The 21,092-nt window shown below is 37.9% G+C and overlaps 2 protein-coding genes across 4 annotated transcripts; both read right to left on the bottom strand.

Annotated features, from left to right (window-relative positions):
- Positions 1-1,213: 1,213 nt before the first annotated feature.
- Positions 1,214-4,025, bottom strand: rsl24d1 (ribosomal L24 domain containing 1). Its single transcript, NM_001304204.1, is given in 6 exon segments — positions 1,214-1,533; positions 2,009-2,094; positions 2,629-2,692; positions 2,937-3,009; positions 3,107-3,220; positions 3,873-4,025. Coding segments are annotated over 6 exon segments (489 nt in total). The 5' UTR covers positions 3,954-4,025; the 3' UTR covers positions 1,214-1,462.
- A 1,857-nt stretch (positions 4,026-5,882) lies between these two features.
- Positions 5,883-20,611, bottom strand: rab27a (RAB27A, member RAS oncogene family). 3 transcript variants are annotated; one of them, XM_010880036.3, is made up of 6 exons: positions 20,401-20,611; positions 10,457-10,629; positions 9,566-9,651; positions 9,353-9,456; positions 9,110-9,233; positions 5,883-7,029 (listed from the first exon to the last, which is right to left on the bottom strand). In XM_010880036.3, the coding sequence occupies exons 2-6, from the start codon at positions 10,607-10,609 to the stop codon at positions 6,825-6,827; spliced, it is 672 nt and encodes a 223-aa protein (XP_010878338.1). In that variant the 5' UTR covers positions 10,610-10,629; positions 20,401-20,611; the 3' UTR covers positions 5,883-6,824. The 3 variants fall into 3 exon arrangements, with proteins under 3 accessions (XP_010878338.1, XP_019896122.1, XP_010878347.1); XM_020040563.2 differs by lacking the exon at positions 20,401-20,611 and adding an exon at positions 11,319-11,395; XM_010880045.5 differs by lacking the exon at positions 20,401-20,611 and adding an exon at positions 10,955-11,280.
- Positions 20,612-21,092: the final 481 nt, after the last annotated feature.

Genomic DNA, 21,092 nt, shown 5'->3' with positions numbered 1-21,092 from the left:
ATAGCCTAGGTGTTAAAACAATACACTTGCTGATGGTATTTAAGAAATGATTATTGTATCCTTACAATATCCTTTACATTTGCTGAGAACAGGGGTTTCTTTCACACGATAATTACTATTTGAAATAAGACGATATAAAGATATAAGAAATAAGACTAGTATTACTTGCAGTTTTTATCTATTTGTGTTATAATTACATATACGCTACGTCCCTCCCTTAAGTTGACAACTATGATCCTTATCTCCAACTATGTCTTACACTTTCAAAAAAAAAATCCTGTTGCTGTGTTACTCCTCACGACAGAACTGGGTCGATTTATTGCCATCAATGAATCATCGGACTCATTCTTTTTCTGGTAACTAAAATAATTGTCCACTCCATGCCGGAGATCCGGCAACAAGTAGTCATGTGCTCCGTGGATCGTGCATTTCCAAAAGAAAACCCATCTTCGTCCTTTTTGATACGTCTTCACGAAGTGTTGAGGCTAAACCAGACAGTACGTCAAACCGACATTGCCAGCTTTAAGAAACGCAGAATTGTTTCCCAATTCAGAGGTGTTCAGCTTGTCTTATAGTCCGAAATGTTCAAAAACGGTGTAAGACTGTGGTATACTTTCATCATGGCCTGTATCCTAGAAGCACATAACATTTCAAGTTTCACATCTCTACACCGACCGAACGGGATTAAACGTACCTGGGGTGTGTGTAGTTCCATATTACTACGGATAGATGTCCTGAATGGGTAGGAGCTAGGCCCCAAAGATGTTGGTTGTGTGATGTGTTAAGACACACACACACACACACACACACACACACACACACACACACACACACACACACACACACACACACACACACACACACACACACACACACACACACACACACACACACACACACACACACACACACACACACACACACACACACACACACACACACACACACACACACACACACACACACACACACACACACACACACACACACACACACACACACACACACACACACACACACACACACACACACACACACACACACACACACACACACACACACACACACACACACACACACACACACACACACACACACACACACACTCTCTCAAATGTTGACAAATCTTGCATACTGTGTCAGGAAGTCTCCACCAAAATAACCTGTTTAGGGAGGGATATGTAACATTTTGGGACGAATAAGAAAACCTGTCAGGTCAATACTTTATTAAATCCAACATTTGAGAGCACCCTCCAGGAAGACTGTGATTAAGTGTTTCATGTTGTTAGCACAGCACAACTTCCCTGGGTTGCAGTGCTTCAACTCCTTGTTTCGTCCAAAGCGGTTGTCCAGATATCTTCATACAGTGTTTTATTCAGGAAAGTCTCTATGGATGTAATTGATAGAGCCAACTGTTTAATTTTGTGGGTCTCTATTTCAACAGAGCCCCAAAAAGGACTTGCTAATTGTCACCCATTTCCACATCTTCTTGTAACTTCTGCACCATCTTCTCCTCCATAACCTTGGCTTTGTCTATATATGGAAAACAGATTAAAAATCAATCACACTTCAACATCAGTAGCTGAAAGCTGTAACCTAATTGTAAAAATTTTTTACAGCAAGAAGCAGTTTTTGTAATGTTCTTTCATAGTTGGAACAGAAAAGAAAATACATATACACGTCTGCACTGGGCCTAAATAAAATGCATAAAAAAATATTTATCTTAAACAAGGTAAATTGATAAAGCACAATTTCTATAACCTCAAAGTTAAGATGTTTTAAAATTGCACTGTTCTTTTGCTGTATGGAATATGTATGTTGGATGTTCAAGGTATTCAGAACACTTTCAGATAGTAGCTAGGTTACCAATCAACTGGCACCACCAGTACTTTCCCCACTTAAAGGTCCAGTACAGTCACAAACATGCCAGTCCAAGATGTCACTTTTCCACACCAGACCACACAGAGCCAATCTGGCCACCCTCTGTGGAACCCCCAAGATAACTCACCGGCATGTGGGGCTTTGATGAGGTGAATGTTTTTCTTCACTTCGCTTATGTCTTCCGCCTTTTGTAACTGCTTGCCCTTCTTCAGTCTGGTAGAAAAAGGAATAAAACAAATCTCAACCCATCCACATAGGCCTATCATGCTCTGTTAACCTATTTACAACCTCCCCAACTCATACTGAAATTGTGAAGCATTATCTAATTAAAAGAGTGCCATACTGACTCAACCAAATTTAACAGAATGAAATATTTTGTGGACAACTGCATATTAAGCCATAGGTAAATTATTCACTCTGAATCCACTGCAAAACATTTGGTGGCAGAACTTTTACTCCAAAGCAAAAACATGTTGCAAAAAAAACAAGAGCCTCTATTTGATACATTTGTGTTATGTTTCTGTTTGGTTCTTAAGTACACTACACTCTTCAGGCAAACAGTGTGATGGGGTGTTTTAGGAAGCATGGTCCAAGATTTGACCCACAGAGAAACAACGTGTTAAGAGGACGGGTCGTAAATAAGTTCAGCCTTAAGAGTAAATGCTTTTGGTAGCTAAACATTCTGCAACCACAAATGTTTTTGCAAGAACAACGAATACATCACTAGTTTTTGCGGCGAAAGTTCACCTGTTGAGGATGAACTGTGCCTGTCGTTTCCGTTTTATTCCTTCCACCTTCATCATTGCCTCAACTAAAAGGGACAAAAACATTGAAACAGATGAACAAAACAAGACTATTCAACTTTAACAATTAGCTACAAGTGACTGTTTTAAAGACTTGTTTTTAAGGGACTTGAAGAATATGGAACCAATTCAAAGAATAAAGTGAAAATAGGAGTCTATTCACTAGGAACAAAACAGACTTGCATCTACCTGAACTTTATGATTTGCACTATTAAACACACCCGTGAACTTCCGCTGTGTCAAGGAACATACCTGTCTTGCTCCACAATTCCCTCTTGTATTTGACAGCAATATTTCTGCGTTTCTCGAACTCCAATGAGTTATCCTGTCAGGAAAAGCATTCCGTAAGAGACTTAAGGGGAAGTCGCTTATCCGTATTCCGTAACATTTCTCAACTTGTGTTGGTGGAAGTGCAAACTCACCACGGTCAACTCCTTGCCAGAGGCTTTCCTGAAAGCCTTGGTCCACCGGGTCTTTCTCGGGTTACGTTTCTTTTTGAAGTTTTTCAGGCATTTAGATTTACAGAACCTGAATGTCTGAAAAGACGTTTATAAATTGTCACGACTTTATAACCCATGTTACAGTCAAAAATAGAAAATATGGTAGGTATCAACAAGAACAGTGTATATTAAAAACGCAAAAAATAAGGAACCCTGATTAGGCATTAATGTGAAGAGAGGACAATGGGGTGGATCTTAGTGTAACTGCTACAAGTTGCAACTGGGTCTAAACATAAAACATACTTGAGTTAAAGCACTCATTTGAGCAGATTATGCAAGGAAAAAGTTAAAAGCTAAATAAAAGGTTTTCCTCAAAAGATTGCGCATTGGAATTTTAAAAACATGTCTTTGATTGTTTTACAAATGGTCTGGCTAAACATAGAGACCCTTCAGCGGTACAGATAATCACCACTACAGAACTAGCAAATTCTATGTATTTTTTCACTGTTGAATTTGAGACACCATTGGTAAATGAAAAATAAAACAGAATAAACCCATTAAACTGTGAATGGTGAGACATAGTAAATATTAGGTAAGAAAAATGGCGTTAACTAACTTCCCAGCTGACAAAACAAGCTACGCATCTAGATTATGTACCTAGTTATGTAGGGACAAACGATAACAGCTAGCTAGCATTTTAGCATGAACGCTATAAACAAGAAAGCAGGATTAACCAAGAAAAACACACCTTGCAATCGTTCCGCACAAACATTGTACCGTGCCCTGGATACACAGGCCCCGAGCAAAAGTAACATTTTTCAATACGCATTGTTAGATATCTTGATTACTTATTGCCCATGTGTTATCCGTGCCGGAACGCAAGGAGTGGCAAGACTAAAAGGAAGTTACGAAATTGTACTTCCGTTAAAGACATCTATGCCAGAGATTCTTAGGGGAGATCTGAATGTCCTATTAACGTATTTCCTTTAGCAGCATACGTACGTTGTCAATGTGCTGCGCGGTGCCCTCTGTGTCTGTGTAATAATAGTAGTGCACTCCGTCAAGAAGTGAATGGGAGTCAATTGGGTGCCATGGAAAAAAACGTCAACATGTATTACATATTTATGATGTAAGGCTGCACGATTAAGCAAATTATTATCGAGATTTTGGTACTGACGTGCAATTTCCAAGCCGCCAATTTACGCGATTTTCAGCTCCAGAATTGTGAATGAGATTCGCTTCATGTGAGTCAACGGGAACGATTGTACGTCCGTAATAGTTTTTCTTGCAGGTGCTGTTGGGTTTTGGTTGATTACTTCAATTAATTTTGTTTAAATGCTTGATTTTCATGTTAGTTTGAGTTAACACAGCAACTGCTGTCGAAGACGTATGCTTCAGCAATTGGCACCGTGGTTATTAAAAGGTTCTTCCTCAATGTCAGTGCCTACATATATATTTAATTTGGGAGAAAATATACCCCAAGAGTTGAGAAATGTTGCCTATAGCTACGGCAACGACACAAACATAGCAAACGCCATTGTATTATATTAGTAGTTAAACGTTTTATTTTTTTTTTCAGTTTAATAGCACACTATAGCTAGGCTATGATTTCTATTTTAAGTGAGATTACGCTGTTCACACTCATGTTTGAAAATTTCAAATCAACCGTAATTGCAATATTTGTCAAATAAATCGCGATTCAATATTTTATACAAAACCCGTTATGAAGCATAATATTACAACTAATTTCATGGATTTTAGGTAACTTTTTCTCTGTAATATCGTTTAACTTTGACATCATGACATTCCTTATGTTCGGAGCTAAATATCTTCTGAGTACACGCTATTGTGGGGAGTCAGATATTACAGCAGAAAAGGATTGGGTGATTGACCAGTTTTTGGACAATAATGGGTACATTTAACAATGGGTAAATTATGTAAATATTTATGTGCTATTTGTGTTTTATTTATACAGTTGTTCATGTTTTAACTTTTATCTTCGTCGTTTCGAGCACAGTGGAAATTCAACCGCTAAGCTGTTGGAATGCTGAAAAATATTATGTTACAAATGCGTAAAGACAAGGATGAATATTGGGTTTTAGCTTGCTGGTGGAGCCAGAGCAGAGCGCTATATGATCCAACATTAAAAGCACTTCATGGTTCTTATCTCCTCAATAAAATCTCTGGCTACATTTCCCTTTGGTCTTTCGCTACTACATGCCCCTAGCGTTAGTATGCGTAACTACAGACATTAATAGCGGTTTTGTGTGTTTCAGAAATGTATTTCTCAAGATATTTGCATTATGTAAAATATTTTGACTAAAACTTAACACCACTGAGGCTTCTTGCTGCCCCATCATTCGAGAATGTAGTGAAAGATTACAGCAGTGAAACTGGTGGAACTTTTGTATTTGTTACACCAAACAATGTGACCTAGACTCTTGCAAATTGGTGCATTTAACAATACAGGTCATGTGTATCAGCACAAATGTGGTGTAACGAGGCCATGAGCAGGGTATTACTGAACCCCACCCAATGCCGATTGCAGCTTCAAATGTTTATTTGTATAGTCTTCATTTTGTCTTAATTTCTGTATTTTGCCAATAACTTAGTATAATGTTATTGGCAAAACAGCTTAATGAGTTGTGTTATTCCACCTACTGTAGCTTCTTAAAATGTATCCATAAGACCATCTGCACTGATACTGAACTGTACTAACTGATAGCAACCATGACAACAGAGACATTTCAGATTTAAATAAATAAAATGTATTTACTTTAAAAAAAAATTGGCACAATATTTGGCATGGGTTGGGAATGGAAACAGTGTTTTGATACAGCAGATTAAAGACAGTGTATGAGAAGTAGAACCTCAAAAAATCCTGATAAGAGACCCAAGATCCTGACATTGCGAAAATATAGACACCAAACTACTCTGCTACTACATAGCAGGCCTATATACAACAAATCACTATATTCACCACATATTGCATATGCTCAAGAAATTGTAGAGTAATAAAATGAAGTGAAATGTGACAAAAAGCCTGAACAAGTTGTGTAAAATGCTTCATTGTAACCAGCATGGATTTCCTTTTAATAGTAACTGTCAAGTCAATTTTTTTATTATCTATAACTCAAATCATATTGAATTATTCTACACTAAAATGTATGACCAATGCATAAACTGGGTAAAAATACTTATGTTTCATTTCAAAATGTCTTGCCCTTTACTCATAGAGCATAAAGAGGATCCGCTGGCCAATCAGCAGCCTACTTTCAATAATATTTTTAATGACCAGTATACACCCACACAATTCAAATGTTATATTAGCATTCTTAAAGAAATTTGGAGTAAAAAAAACTATATCAGTCATGTAATTATAGGTTACCTTTCATAGAAATCCAGAAACACAGTTATTTTAACAGAGGGCGGTGTTCTCAAATAATACAACAAATAAATTACAATATACATACATCCTAAAATCTAAAATACACAGTTATATGAAATTAAGTCATTTAGGAGGCACATGTATGGACATTTGTATGAATAGTCCCCCCAAATGTCATTATGAAGTTAACACAACAGAATATTGCTTCAGTATATTTGGCAGGGGTTAAAAGCATGGATTTACAGATGAGACATGCCTTTAATCATACATACAACCTTTTCCTACAAAAATAGAATTATCTTTATGTAGGACCTAACATGCGCATTTGCCCTTCTCTGAGCTCTTGGTCTCCGTGATGTCAGAGTGACCACTGTGTCCGTTAGATCGAACGGTCCCATCAGGGATCCAGGACTTGTCAACACAGCGCTCCATCCTCTTCATGATGAGATCCAGCAGGACATCCACAGCCTGGCTAACAAACTGTCCATTGGCTGCACTTGTCTCAAAGTATGGAATTCTGTAAAGGAAGGAGAGCAACCCATACCATCAACATTGACTGATAACTTTCTTAATGAGGAAAACTACCTACAAATAGACTAACTTTGAATATAATTGAAACCTTTACTCTAAAAATTGTAAACAAATGTTTTTGAATTTGTCTACAGCAGTAGAAGATGTAGCTTTCATAAAAATAGAGGAACACAGCTCTTCCTAAAACCACTTTAATTCACACAGGTGGTCTCATGGGTCTGAGATAGGAGTCACATCTAGTTAACCATGACAATACAATATGATGTGACCTTTCCAGAGCAAACAAAATGTTCTGGCAGAGTGGCTGCACACCTATTTGTTAAGAAAGGAGATTCAGATTGCCGTAACTACTATTGTAAAGGGAGGGTATTTAGCTGGAAACCAATACTTTACAATTAACTACCAGAATTGTGGGTTATTTTATAGGAATAAATCTAGTGTCCTAATTGGGTGGTTTTTGAGATTGGGATTATCACAGATGTAATTGACAAGGTTAGAAATAATGACTTCTAATTGAAAAGTGCCACTCCAATCAAGGGCTGTCCATATCGTATGGCATTGCAAAATGGAGTGATACCCTTCCTTCTTCAAGATCCCTTTTAACCTGTACTAATGTTCTTCTTTGTGATCCTAAACACGTCAAACTTAGATTTGTCTGTCCATAACACTTTTCTTCAATCATCCTCTGTCCAAAAATCAGTGATTTTTTGCCCATCTTAATCTTTTCTTTTTATTGGCCAGTCTGAGATATGGCTTTTTCTTTGCAACTCTGCCTAGAAGGCTAGCATCCCAGAGTCGCCTCTTCAGGGTTGACGTTCAGACTAGGGTTTTGTGGGTACTGTTTAATGAAGCTGCCAGTTGAGGACCTGTGAGGCATCCGTTTCTCAAATTAGACACTCTAATGTATTTGTCCTCTTGCTCAGTTGTGCACCGGGGCCTCCCACTCCTCTTTCTATTCTGGTTACAGCCAGTTTGCGCTGTTCTGTGAAGGGAGTAGTACACAGCCTTGTATGAGATCTTCAGTTTCTTTGCAATTTCTCACATTGAATATCCTTCACTTCTCAGAACAAGAATAGACTGACGAGGTTCAGAAGAAAGTTATTTGTTTCTGGCCATTTTGAGCCTGTAATCTAACCCACAATTGCTGATGCTCCAGATACTCAACTAAAGGCCAGCGTTATTGCTTCTTTAATCAGCACAATAGTTTCCAGCTGTGCTAACATAATTTCAAAAGGGTTTTCAAATGAGTAATTAGCCTTTAAAAACAATAAACTTTGATTCTTAAACAACGTGCCATTGGAATACAGGAGTGATGATTGCTTATAATGGGACTCCGTACACCTATGTAAATATTCCATAACAAATCTGCCGTTTCCAGCCACAATAGTGATTTACAACATTAACAATGTCTACACAGTATTTTTGATAGATTTTATGTTATTTTAATGGAACAAAAAAAAGATTTTTCTTTGAAAACAAGGTAATTTCTAAGTAACACCAAACGTTTGAACAGTAGTTTACTTTAGGCCGTATAGTGTACAAAATAAATGTTGTGGTAATCAATATCCAAAGTTACTTGAAACGTTGGTAATAATAACTATGAAACTATTGCAAATACATTGACTTTCATGTTGTCACTTTAATACCTTTCACTTTTCAGTCATTTAGCTGATGGCCTCGTGAGTGTATATGTTACCGACCTGGTCCCCCGTGTGAATCAAACACACAACCTCTAGTATTGCAAGCACCGCACTATACCAACTGAGGTACAGAGGCCATTTTTTGTCCATGTATTTTTACTAAGATACATACAATGTCTTAAATCATGGCTTAACCTCTTAACAGTGTATTTGTTGGCTTTTGCTAAACATGTGGGGTCAAATTCTAATCCCTTTGGATTCACTAAATGTATAACTTCAGGCCACAAGCAGGACACAGTGTAAATATTAGCCTTTTCAGAAGGACCAACCTAGCCTAACATTAAGTATTGCTTGAGCAAACATATCAGCCACTGCCTTCTTGGCAAATGTTTCAGGGAGGGTTCGGTACAGGTAAGGGATACATACCCATACTTCTCTGCCAGCTGACGGGCCTCGTCTTCACTGACTGCCCTCTGCTCCTGCAGATCACTCTTATTTCCACAGAGTACAATATCGGGATTCTCACAATAAGCATGCATCTGTAATTGGCCTGAAAAAACATACAGCCCACCAGTTGTTATTAAAATATATTGGTAGTTGCACAATTATTTTTCAAAGCCAACAAATTAAACAAGTGATTATGCATTTCGACAACCGCAGAGCACTTACTCATCCAGTTTCTGACATTGAGGAAACTCTGCTCATTTGTGAGGTCAAATAGAAGTAGGAAGCCCATCGCGTCTCGGAAGAAAGCTGTTGTTAAACTCCTAAACCTGACACGACATGGAAAAAAAAATTGGCAAGTTATTGGCAGCTTTCAAAGGACTCTTTACAAAGAACGGGTCAGGTCTAGAGAAAGTGTCAGTTGGATATGACCCTTACCTCTCCTGACCGGCGGTGTCCCACAGTTGAACGTGAATCCTCTGTCCTCGGCCTGTTGCCCCATCTGGACCATTGGATTTGTAGACCTGTCAGGCAGACAATTATTATGCCAATACAAAGGTTGTTTTGCTATGAAGCTCTAACAAAAAATCTTTGTATTATTTTTTCCACATCTTAAATCTTGCAATCCTAAAGGAACCCAAACATTTAAATGGAAAAGTCTTGCCATGATAAAATCCACAATATAAACGGCATGAGTGACTATCCCTCAATGACCCTGGTGTTTGGTTAAGTGGTTTGAAGTGTTTATTCTCTAGGAAGGTGCCATTAGTCATCCCTTCCTGCTCTGGGAGTTCCTCGGATTCCTTTCTTCTGTATTACTGCAACACCCAAGAAAAATGACTATATATGTAGGCTTTAATGTTTCCTTATATTCTTTACTATGAACACTAATATTTTTAAGCTCCTGATTACGTTCCATGGTCAACAGTAACACTGCACAACAGAAACATCCAAAAGTAAAGGAATGATTAGCCATTTCATATGCATATTCTTTCAAACACCAGCACACTAATTAGTCTTTACACATTGTAAGGGAGCAACTGGGTATGAATAATTGAATTAATGGCCTTCTGGTGAGAGTGTTGCCATTGTGGAGCAGGACTGTGAATGCAGGCACGTATGCACACGCACATCAAGGCCTATTTGCCCAAGATTACATCAACACAGCCCTTCCCTCAAGGCAGACAAAAAGTAACCGAGCAAACATACTTGATTGTAAAAAAACAACCAAGGAACAAGTAACATGTAAAATTGTTCAACAACCTTTTGGAACTCTTTTCAAAACCGGTAAAAACAATCTGACATCGTTAACAAAGGCAATCAACTTACCACTCTTTTTTCTCTGAAATCAATGCCTACAGTAGTAATAAATTTGGAGTTAAAATTTCCATCTGTGTACTGGTAGAGGAAGCTGGTTTTCCCCACTCCAGAGTCACCAAGGGCCAGGAATTTGATGAGGTAATCATAGTCCCCATCAGACATATTGAGTGGATATTTCAGACCTGAAAATCAGACAAAGTAAACAAACAAAGGAAAACAATTTACAGTGCACATATCCAGAGGCCTAATTATCAAATACTATTTTGAGTACCAACAGTGCCTTCTGTAAATACTGGGACAATGAAGCATGTATTGTTTTGGTTTTATTCTCCATACATTGTATTTAAAATGACATAATAGTGGCATAGACGCACAGCTTTTTGTTGAGGGTATGTATACATAATAGTTTAAAGAAATGGCATGACTTTTCGTATTACTTCAGTGTACCAAAACTATAGGGACACTGGGTTTGTAAGGAGTTATGCATGTTCTGATCATGTGTGTTACATTTATAATTTCGGTGGCTGCAATCTTGATAAGCCAACAGGTATTAAATTGACCAGTGAGACGATAAATAAACCAGCGGTTCTCAACCGAGCAGTTATTCTTCTGATCTCATAGCTTAATCTTCTAGACTAGAGAACGGCTCTGGGCTGAGAGGCTAAAGTTTTCCTTCCGAAACTGCGCTGATTTTGTAAAGGAGAATCACGATTTGTTAATTAGCCGTTTCAGGCTATAAATTATGCTGAAAGCTGTCAATTCGTAAATTGTTGAGGATCGCCACACCCGCATAAATTACGGGTGTGTCATAAGCACAGGTGCAGCGCGTTCTCAGCGTTTTCTCACGAGGGGCGTCTGTCTAGTTGCGCACTTATTCTGAGTAGTTGCTTTGCGGTATTTTACTGCAATTCATCTGCGGAAAAGGCAAAGAGGAAAAATGAAAAGGCGATATTTTTCTGGTCGAAAAACAAAATAAACAATAACGCTATGCTCAGTTTGTTCATAATACGGCATTTGAACTTGAGTAATCAATTCATTTCTTCATCAAACTCCTGCGACCGTCTCCTTCTCCACCTACACTCGTGACACTGCAAATGTAAACCAGTGTATTCATTATTTAAAGTATTTTGTCAAAACTATCAGGTACCTGTAGCACCGCCCACCCATTCACAGCTGTACCCACTAATCACCTTGTGCCCTATATTTAGGTGTGGCTGTTAGCGATTGCGGTGGGTTTTCATTTTGGGGTGACCTGCTGATACAGGAAGGAGTGCTGGACTGGCCTTTCCTCGATTAATCCTGCGAGTACAGGAAAAATCTAGGAGAGCCATCATTATTTTAATGTATATTCATTTGATTTCTTAACCGGCGGTGTGCTGGAACTGCATTAATTTTTGTAATGGGCTGAAGAGAGAAAATATCAATTACGGAAAATAAACTGAGAACAAATCCCCTGAATACGTCTCTGTTCAGATCATTTATTGCCACCGGCACCCTAGTGTCAGGAAGCCAAACCGTCACAGTATTAGTGCTCAGTCTACTGTTATGATGTTCAGTCCCCTATTCTTACATGTTATTTCTTTAGTATAAACTGCTACATCAACGGACCAGAACAAAATCCTAGTTTGTTGTGAAAATTACTTGGCAAGAAAACTTTTGGTGCCTTGAAATAGGTGGTCTATGTATGAAGTGTTGTTATCAACAAAATGGTAAAACCAATGTGTGCACAAATATAGATTCTCAGGTCTTATTTAAGCATCATTTTACATAATCATTGTTTGATTTCAGATCCCAATGTTCGGAAATGTAGAGCCAGAAGAGAAAAACCCTGCAGTCTACAAAAATTACAGGAGGCCCTAATTTGAAAGGTAATTACATCAGATGTCAACATGTAATTAAATTACAAAAAATTTTCTTTCAGCAAGCAGAATTAGAGCACCTGCAAAACAGGTAAAGTACAAAAAATGCATTTATGCTGAAGACATGCAGATGTTTTTCTGCCATTTAGACTGTAGCCAGCAGCTCTTTTCCAATTGTCATAGTTTAAGTTTGCTGATGCAGTTACACAGGAAACACACGCATTTAAAGGAAACTGATGACTTCTATTCATTCACATTCAACAAAGAATCCTTTTTCGGTTTGCCTGGTACAGTGGACAGTATCCTATTTGGGTAAAATTTAAACTCAAGATTAATTGGGTGTAATTTGGCAAATAAGACCAAGCATTGCGTTGCTCCATGGACCTGAGATATTTGAAAAAGTATTCTAAAGTCCTGAAAATGTAGCAAAAATATTATTCACTGTTGTTGGCAACTGGTGTTTTCACTGGTACGATTTATTCCATAAATAGTTTGTGGAAACAAATCAAAATTAATTCAATTGTTTTTGATAGATTAAAAAGATTAGTAAAGCATGGCACTAAAACTTTTTTAACACTAGAGTGTTAATATAATCATTCAAAAGTTTAGGCCACTGAAAGAGTGTGGTAGGTGAGATGAGCTCAGACAAGAAAACGCAGATTTCCATCCGTTGGTAATTCTTTGAAAGCATAAAGTACATCATATGACCAAAGCATTAAAAAGACATTCAGACATGCCCCACATTCTTTCACTGTAACCAACATGAATATCCTCATCCAGAGAAATAAGCTCCTTAGAAGTCTGAAGCAACATCACATTCTGTGATGAATAAACTGTGACTAAATCAGTCACACAACCCTCAATCCTCTTGGAGCTGTTCACCAGCGAAAAACAGAAAGGAATGGCCTGGCCTACATACTAAAGGGTTTCACAGACAGATTTATTAGGCTTCACTGCACAAAAAGCACTAAAGTACTCTACCTGCACAAACTAATTAACTGATCTTGTCAAACGAAAAGCACAGTCAACAGTTTACATACATGCAAATGCTATGATGGCACAAGGCATTCATTTCTCAGATCCCTTAGTAGCACAGCTTCACATACAGTACCTCTCAAAAGTCTGGACAAATCTACTCATTCAAGGATCTTTCTTTACTATTTCACTATTTTCCACATTGTAGAATAATAGTGAAGACATCCAAATGATCAAATAATAAATATGCAATCATGTAGCAATAGAAAAAGTGTATAACAAATAAAAAAATACATTACACATTGTAGATTATTCAAAGTAGCCACCCTTTGCCTTGTTGACAGCTTTGACCACCTTTTGCATTCTCTCAACCAGCTCCATGAGGCAGTCACCTTGAATGTATTTCAATTAAGAGCTTTACCTTGTTAACAGTACATTTTGGGAAACAGTACATATAAAAGAACATCATTATATATGTACTGTTCTTGACCTTTTATGGCAGAAACAGCTCAAATAAAAAATAAACTAAAACCTCATTATTACTTGAGACACGAAGGTCAGTCAGTCCGGAAAATGTCAAGAACTTCGAAAGTTTCTTCAACTGCTGTTGCAAAAACCATCAAGCACTATGATGAAACTTGTTCTCATGAGGACTGCCACAGCAAAGGAAGAACCAAAGTTACTTCTGCTGCAGAAGATAAGTTCATTAAATACCAACCTCAGAAATCAGCAATTAACTGCACCTCATTTTGTGGCCCCAAAAAATGCTTCACAGAGTTCAATTAACAGACAACTCAACAACAACTGTTCAGAGAAGATTGCGTGAATCGGCCCTTCATGGTAAAATTGCTGCAAAGGAATCACTAATGAAGAACACCACTAATAAGAGACTTGTTTAGACCAAGGAACACGAGAAATTGACATTAGACCAGTGAAAATCTCACATTTGGTCTCATCAGACCAAAGGACCGATTCTTTGTTCCAACCGCTGTGTCCGTGAGATGCAGTTAGTGAACAGATGATCTATGCAACTTTGGTTCCCATCAGAGGGGCGGGATGGTGTAGTGGTGCTTTGCAGGTGACACTGTCTGGGATTTATTTAGAATTCAAGGCACACACAACCAGCATGGCCACCAGAACATGCTCAGCGATATGCCATTCCATCTGGTTGTGTGATGTTTTGAGGGTGCGTTGCTGTCTCAGGGTCTGGAAGGCTTGTCATCACGGAAGGAACCATGAATTATGCTGCCTGTCTATGATGTTTTATTGTTGTTATTCTAGTATTTGTTTTTACTCTATTGCATTTTTATATATTTCTCTTTTTCTTTGTAAAGTACATTGAATTGCTTCTATATATGAATTGTGCTATATAAATAAACGTGCTTGCTACCAGTGAATTCTACAGGAGAATGTCGGGTCATCCATTCATAAAATCAAGCAGAAACTCAAACAGCAAGATTATCCAAATGGCTGAAACGTAAAAATGACCAGTCAATGTTAACTACTGTATGCCAAATTGAGTTGCAGCAGGACCTACACATAGTGTTGTTTATTTCCTATGCAGTAATGTGACAGACTTATCAACAACTAAAGGAAGCATTTGGTTGGAGTCACTGCATCATACTTAGTCAATCACATTTCATAAAGGGGCACTGGATGTTGAATACCTGTATTCATTTAATAAATTAAGTAAACCTTTTTTCCCCCCACTCTCGGTTCCCTTTATTTAATGTTAGGTTTTGGATCAATATCTGAAAACATAGTGTTAAACATTTAAACAATCAGAAAGGTAGCAAACTGCCAACTGTATATATTAGAAAGAAGTCCAAAAGTTTTAAAACCACTGCTCTATACAACAAATTAAAGTTTAGATAGGTTGGTAAGTTACAAACTCAAATACATCCAAGTCTATGGACTTGGCAATAGTCTTCATGATTCCTTGGGTTTTCGTCTACTTTCCCATCTTGAGAATATCATAAACCCAACCTACCTCATTTAACCTTCAGTCTGCTTTATGAGATCCAAAAAAAGTGATTCAACACTGGTTCTGGATAACCCATCCACGAAGGATTCCAACCCTAACCATAACTCTCTACAATTTGAACACAAAGAAGTTGTTCATGGTCCAATTTAGAGCACATTTGAAAGGTGTGGCACTGGGCCGCCCCTCTAACCAATCAGAAAACAACCAAGGAAATTAACAATGAAGTCTGTCAAAAAGAAGCAACTACTCATTTTAGTCAAAACTGGCACGATTAAATACACAGACATGCTTTCTGGCACAATGTTTTTTTAAATGTAATTTATACTTTAGACATGGGGAAACATATTCCAAAACGACTTCAACTGACAACATTAAAAAAAATTAGTCAATATAATAACAGGTGTTAGAGTGGAGGCAATGCTGGACCATAGAAACCACAATTCTCTTTTGTAATGTTGATCAATCTCCTTCCCGTTTTCCCATTATAGTGTTTTCAATAGCTAATAAAAGGGTGGCGGGCTGCTCAGTTCTTTTCACCCTGAACACATTATAAGGTGTATAAAAAGATCAACTTTTCCTGACCGTTAAAATTCTCATTCTTGATTCCATTATTCTGGATTTGGAAATTACTTATTAAAAATATATCTTGCCTATGTAAAACATCTGAAGTGTCTGTACTGATATCCATTTGAGAAACAAAACAGATCAAGGTATGCATGAACCAGATATCTCACTGATATCTGGTGAGAACAGCTGCATTATGCCAACATATTCCAAAGTGACAGGTCAACAACGTTTAAGCATCATGAAGATCCCACTTCCTCATTTCCACCCAGGCATCCACTGCAAACCATTCTGCTGGTGCATTCTTGACAATTTTACAGGCAACATGATACGGCAATGCCAACTTTCCTTTATTACAAATTGTTAATGTAATCATTGATGGGCAAATCTTGAGTAAAATACACCTGCATTTGAAGCTAGAGGTCATTTTGTGACCCAATGCTGACTAGCATCAAGTCTGTGATTGAAAGTCTAGCTGTTCCCAACAACATTTAGTTATGGTGCTGCTGCTTGTTAAGCATGACAATGGCAAAGGCCAAACTGAACTAACGTTAACTTTTAACTGCATCTCAAATCATTACAAAAATTTATTAAAGGATTTTTTATATTTAAATGATTAACAAAACTGTACTAATAAAACATTTTACTAGTCCTCTTTCTTTATTGAAGGATATGATGACATTTTTCTGTGGGGGGGGGGGGGGGTGATTTAATTGGCCCTCAACTCTGTCTCAGTCACTCAGGATGTGTTGAATTAGCTAAGACTTAACAGAAAAATATTACAAAAAAAATACTGCAGTTTTGAAATGCCAGTAAAAGCGCAATAGTTGTAGTCAGTTACTGGGATATCTTAAACACAGTACTGAAAAATACTGCAATCTTTTATTTGTATGGGTAGCCCTGAAAGTGGTTAGTTCCAGAGCAGGCATTGCATGCACCTTTACGTAATGTAGTTCTCCAAATATTTCTTTAATTTCTTAAGTGTTTTAAACCGGTTACAGAGGACATGTTAAAATAGTTAATTGCATGTTTACTTTCAAACCAGAACTTAATAAAAATGTTAAAATAAAAAAATACCATATTAAAAATATTAATTAAATATCATATTTTAAAAATAAGGATTTATGCAATTCCCCTCTTTTCGAGCAGTACTTATTTCACAAGAGGAAAGGGCACTCAAAAAGCCTTTCAGTCAAGATTCTCAGAGCATTAGCGCAGAAGTACCCACCCTGGGCAGTTATACCAACTCTAATGGCAAACTCCTGAAGGAGGCGGATATGCAAATTACTTGAACGAATGCCAACTGAGTTGCACAATACGAAGAAGGGCGTTTCAACACCAAGGCGCTACAGGACTTTTCAAATAGGTCTTGACAGAATGACTTGCCAATATGTGTTTGAAACAGTTTCAGGTTTCATCATGTTCAGTGCTGGACGTACTATATAGTAACCTTCTGGGTATGAAGATATTTCTAGAAGTGGACAGACCTATTCACAAATCATAAGGTTTATAGTGGAAATGTCAATACACACACAGTTCATTTTGAGAGTCCCAATTTCCATCTGCAGATGTACTACAGATGGCACTACTATCAACAAATGTTCAGCAACCTACATGTTGATAAGTAACTGCTAGCTGAGTTTAGGGTTAGGTTTAGAAGAAGGTTAAGGGTAAAGGTTAAGATTATCATAATGGTTAAGGTAAGTAGATCATTAGTTAGAATGATACTGATAGTCAGTAGTTAATTTGTAGAGCATCTATAGACACCCTTTTGGGTACCTTCAAAATAAAGTGTCACCCAAAAGATGAAAACAGAGTAATTCATTAGTAAGTACAAACATTACAGTACTTAAACAACTCAACACGCTCATCTTATAACCCTCAGCTCAACTGGTCCTCATGTGATTGTTGGTCTTTATTCTTAAAGAGAATGTATTTGTGGGCCACTGAGTGTATTCTTTTAATGAGATTTAACAGTGCTAAGGGAGCTTTAGAGAGCATTTTTTTTTTTTAATGTAGGCTAAATTCATGGAAAATTTTAAATAAAAACTTCAACAGCAATTATATAAAAATGTTTTACTAATCTTCACTCATCTCTTCTACTCATCTCTTCGGTCTGCTCATCCAAATGCTATACGTTATAAAAAAAAAAAAGCTACAGAGAAAATGGGATACAGTTGTGGTCATGATCACCATCTCTCTCTCGCCCCATTTACCCCAGGTGCCTACCTACAAACGTTCTTAGACTATACTGTGTACATATTTTGACTGTGCCCACAGACGCGGATGATTAAAAGACATTTTGACAAGATCTTCCTGACCACCTCTGGAAGTGGTCAGGTAAACTTTGTGGCTGGATGTGTTACAAGTGTAAACTGGACCTGTACAGTGAAACCATTTAAATTGTTATTATCGCGCCCTGTAAGCATGTGCAGCAAAATGACTAGTTAGCGCACTGTTTGGCTAGCTACGTGCTTGGCTAGCTACGTTAGAGCCACATTATCTGACTGACTAAATTAGTCACATTGCAAGACCTTACATGTTGAATCTTGGAAAATCAAGCTGACAATATGAGTTATTTTATACATTTTTGAGGTATTTGATTATTTTTCTTGACAGGACAGTAGGAAGGAGTGGCTAAGGAAACATGTCCAGGGAGACAGGCATGTACAGCAAGACAGGGAGGAAGGGCACAGACAGTCGGCCAAGCAGGTGCTCAAATGCCTGTCGCCATGGGGCATATGTGTTCCAGAGTCGAGAGCATAGACCTCCAAACCAGACTCCGGCATGCCAAGTTCCCAAACTAAAACATTCTGATTAAGCCCTCTTGTCGTCTTACAGTATATATATGCATCCATAAATAAGGGATTTTGATTCGCAAAACTTTTTGGGAGAAAGAGAGATTTCTCACCCATCCAAAAGTAACCATAAACATGAAGGTAATTCAGTGAATAACCTAGCAATCCCTCATCCAACCTTGTTGCAGAGGTTGCCTTGTTAGTTACCGAACTACACAATTTAATCTCAGCAGTGGCTAGCAACAACAACAAAGAAATACATTACTGTATAATTTCTAATAATAGTTTCAAGCCGGTAGCCAACCCTAAACATGAGCCAGCTGGTTAGTCTAGCTAACTATGATTACAACCCATATAGCCAGGACCGACTCTAGGCATAAGCGACGCAAGCGGTTGCTTAGGGCCCCTGACCACTACGGGAGAGGGGACCCCAAATAACATTTTACTTAGGGCCCCCAAAAGGCTAGAGACAGCACTGCATATAGCATAAAAGGTCCTCACATGTTTTTCCCCCTCTTTCCCTATGCCCAAGGCAATAAGCACATACAGTCAGAGGTGGACTGACTTTGCTGCCAAAGAACTTATTCACATCTCATGCGAGATCATGGCCATTTTCCAAGACATATCAAACAAGACTAGAGATGCTAGATTACCTTTAAAAATCAAGTATGTCACAAATGTCCTTTTCAGACATTATTTTCACATCATGACGATAGCTAAGCAACTTCTACTGAATCATACTTTAGTTGAAACAGGTGGACAAACATGAGCTGTTGGTACAGAGTGAGTACAGGACGGGTTTGAGCCGGGATCCAGCGGCATGGATGATGTTTCTGTTCCTGGGTGCCCCACTGCCCTGCATGTTTTCTCTCTCCCTGCCCTAACATACCTGATGGAGTTCATGAAGGACTTGATAATGACCTGATCATTTGAATCAGGTATGACAAAGCAGGGGGGCGCCCAGGAACAGGGTTGAGAAACACTTATGACCTGTCATCGACGACCTGCTTTCGAACACAGAACTGCTTCCAGTATATCTAAAATACTGGAACTGATGCGCATAACATCAGTGAACATACTACTTGCAAAGTAGCAATGTCACTCATGAAGAAATAATTAGCCAATACATGGATTATAGTTCTGTCTTTTGAGCAAAGAGTGGTTCACAAACATACAAAAAACAATTTGCTGCATTGAACACTGATGGCAATATACCAAAATATTTTTTTGTAGTTACGTCTTTATCACTGGTTATTGCTTATTCAAATTGATGATCAAATAAACATTTTAAAGGTAATGATAAAACCGATTCATAGGGCCGTTAGAAAAGGCTATGTAATCCACCACAAGGACATTCAACTGAAAATTTTAATAAAGTCTTATGCCATAAGGCTTAAAATTCAACATCCCAAGAAATGTGTAACATTCCTACACTAGCGTAATCAAGTGAACACATCCTCTGTTTTACGTGTTCATCATCAAGTTCAAATCCAAAACTACTAAAGAACTGGGGCATACGCATGATCTAAAAGCACCAACATGAACAAAATGCACTTTCAGCACGCCTGGCTAATTCGCGTAGTTGAGGAAATAACTTCGTTTAACTGCAGCGTCCCTTTTCAGAACTTAATTGTTAAAATGCAGGTGGTCAGCAAACTAATTGTGTTACATACTGAGAACATTGCAGTGCTGCTGTCGAAACAACTCGGCTAAACACCTCCATATGCCGAGACACATTTTTACCGTTAACTGGATTCCACAAATTCAACTTACCTGTCTATGGCTGTCACTTTATTGTTTTTTGGTGTAGACGCGTCTAATCAAAAGCTACGACAATTGGGTAATTTATTTATAAACTTTACCCAATTAAGTTTGCTATACTTTTAAATAGTCCGTTTGTTCCATTTGTTGTATCAACCCTCTTAACAATGTAACATCACATCACTTCCCGTTCAGTTGAAGTGAGACTGCCCCTCCCTCTTTCGCCAACCCGTAAAAGATCTCTGTGGGAGTTCGGAAAACGACAGTCCCTTGCACAGGAGGAACTAAAAATGGTTAATGTTGTGGCTCGAGAAAAAGCTATAGGCCTACATTCTGGTAAATTGGTTGAAATGGCGTTTAAACTACCGGAAATGAAATGCAGTACATTTGAACTAGGTTTGTAATATATATATATATATATATATATATATATATATATATATGATGTGCTGTTGGATAACGTTCCTTACTACATAGGAGGGCATGTAGAATATAATTCCCTGCCTGCATCGATTACCTGTGGTCCTCAGGTACTTTACTGTAATAAATCTGCAATAAGTCCGCAATGGGGACACCAAGTGGTTGTTTTAGCTAAGTTCAAGCCGTGGTGTAGTGATAAGGTATATTTGTAGACAATATTGCTTGAAATATAGAAATACTCAGATATGTTCACCAGTTTTGAAAGTTCCTTACTAAGAGCTAAA

Source organism: Esox lucius, chromosome 2 (genome assembly GCF_011004845.1).
Source record: "Esox lucius isolate fEsoLuc1 chromosome 2, fEsoLuc1.pri, whole genome shotgun sequence".
Classification (NCBI taxonomy): Eukaryota; Metazoa; Chordata; class Actinopteri; order Esociformes; family Esocidae; genus Esox; species Esox lucius.
The sequence above is the reverse complement of the archived record's forward strand: the minus strand, read 5'-3'. Positions and strand labels throughout refer to the sequence as shown.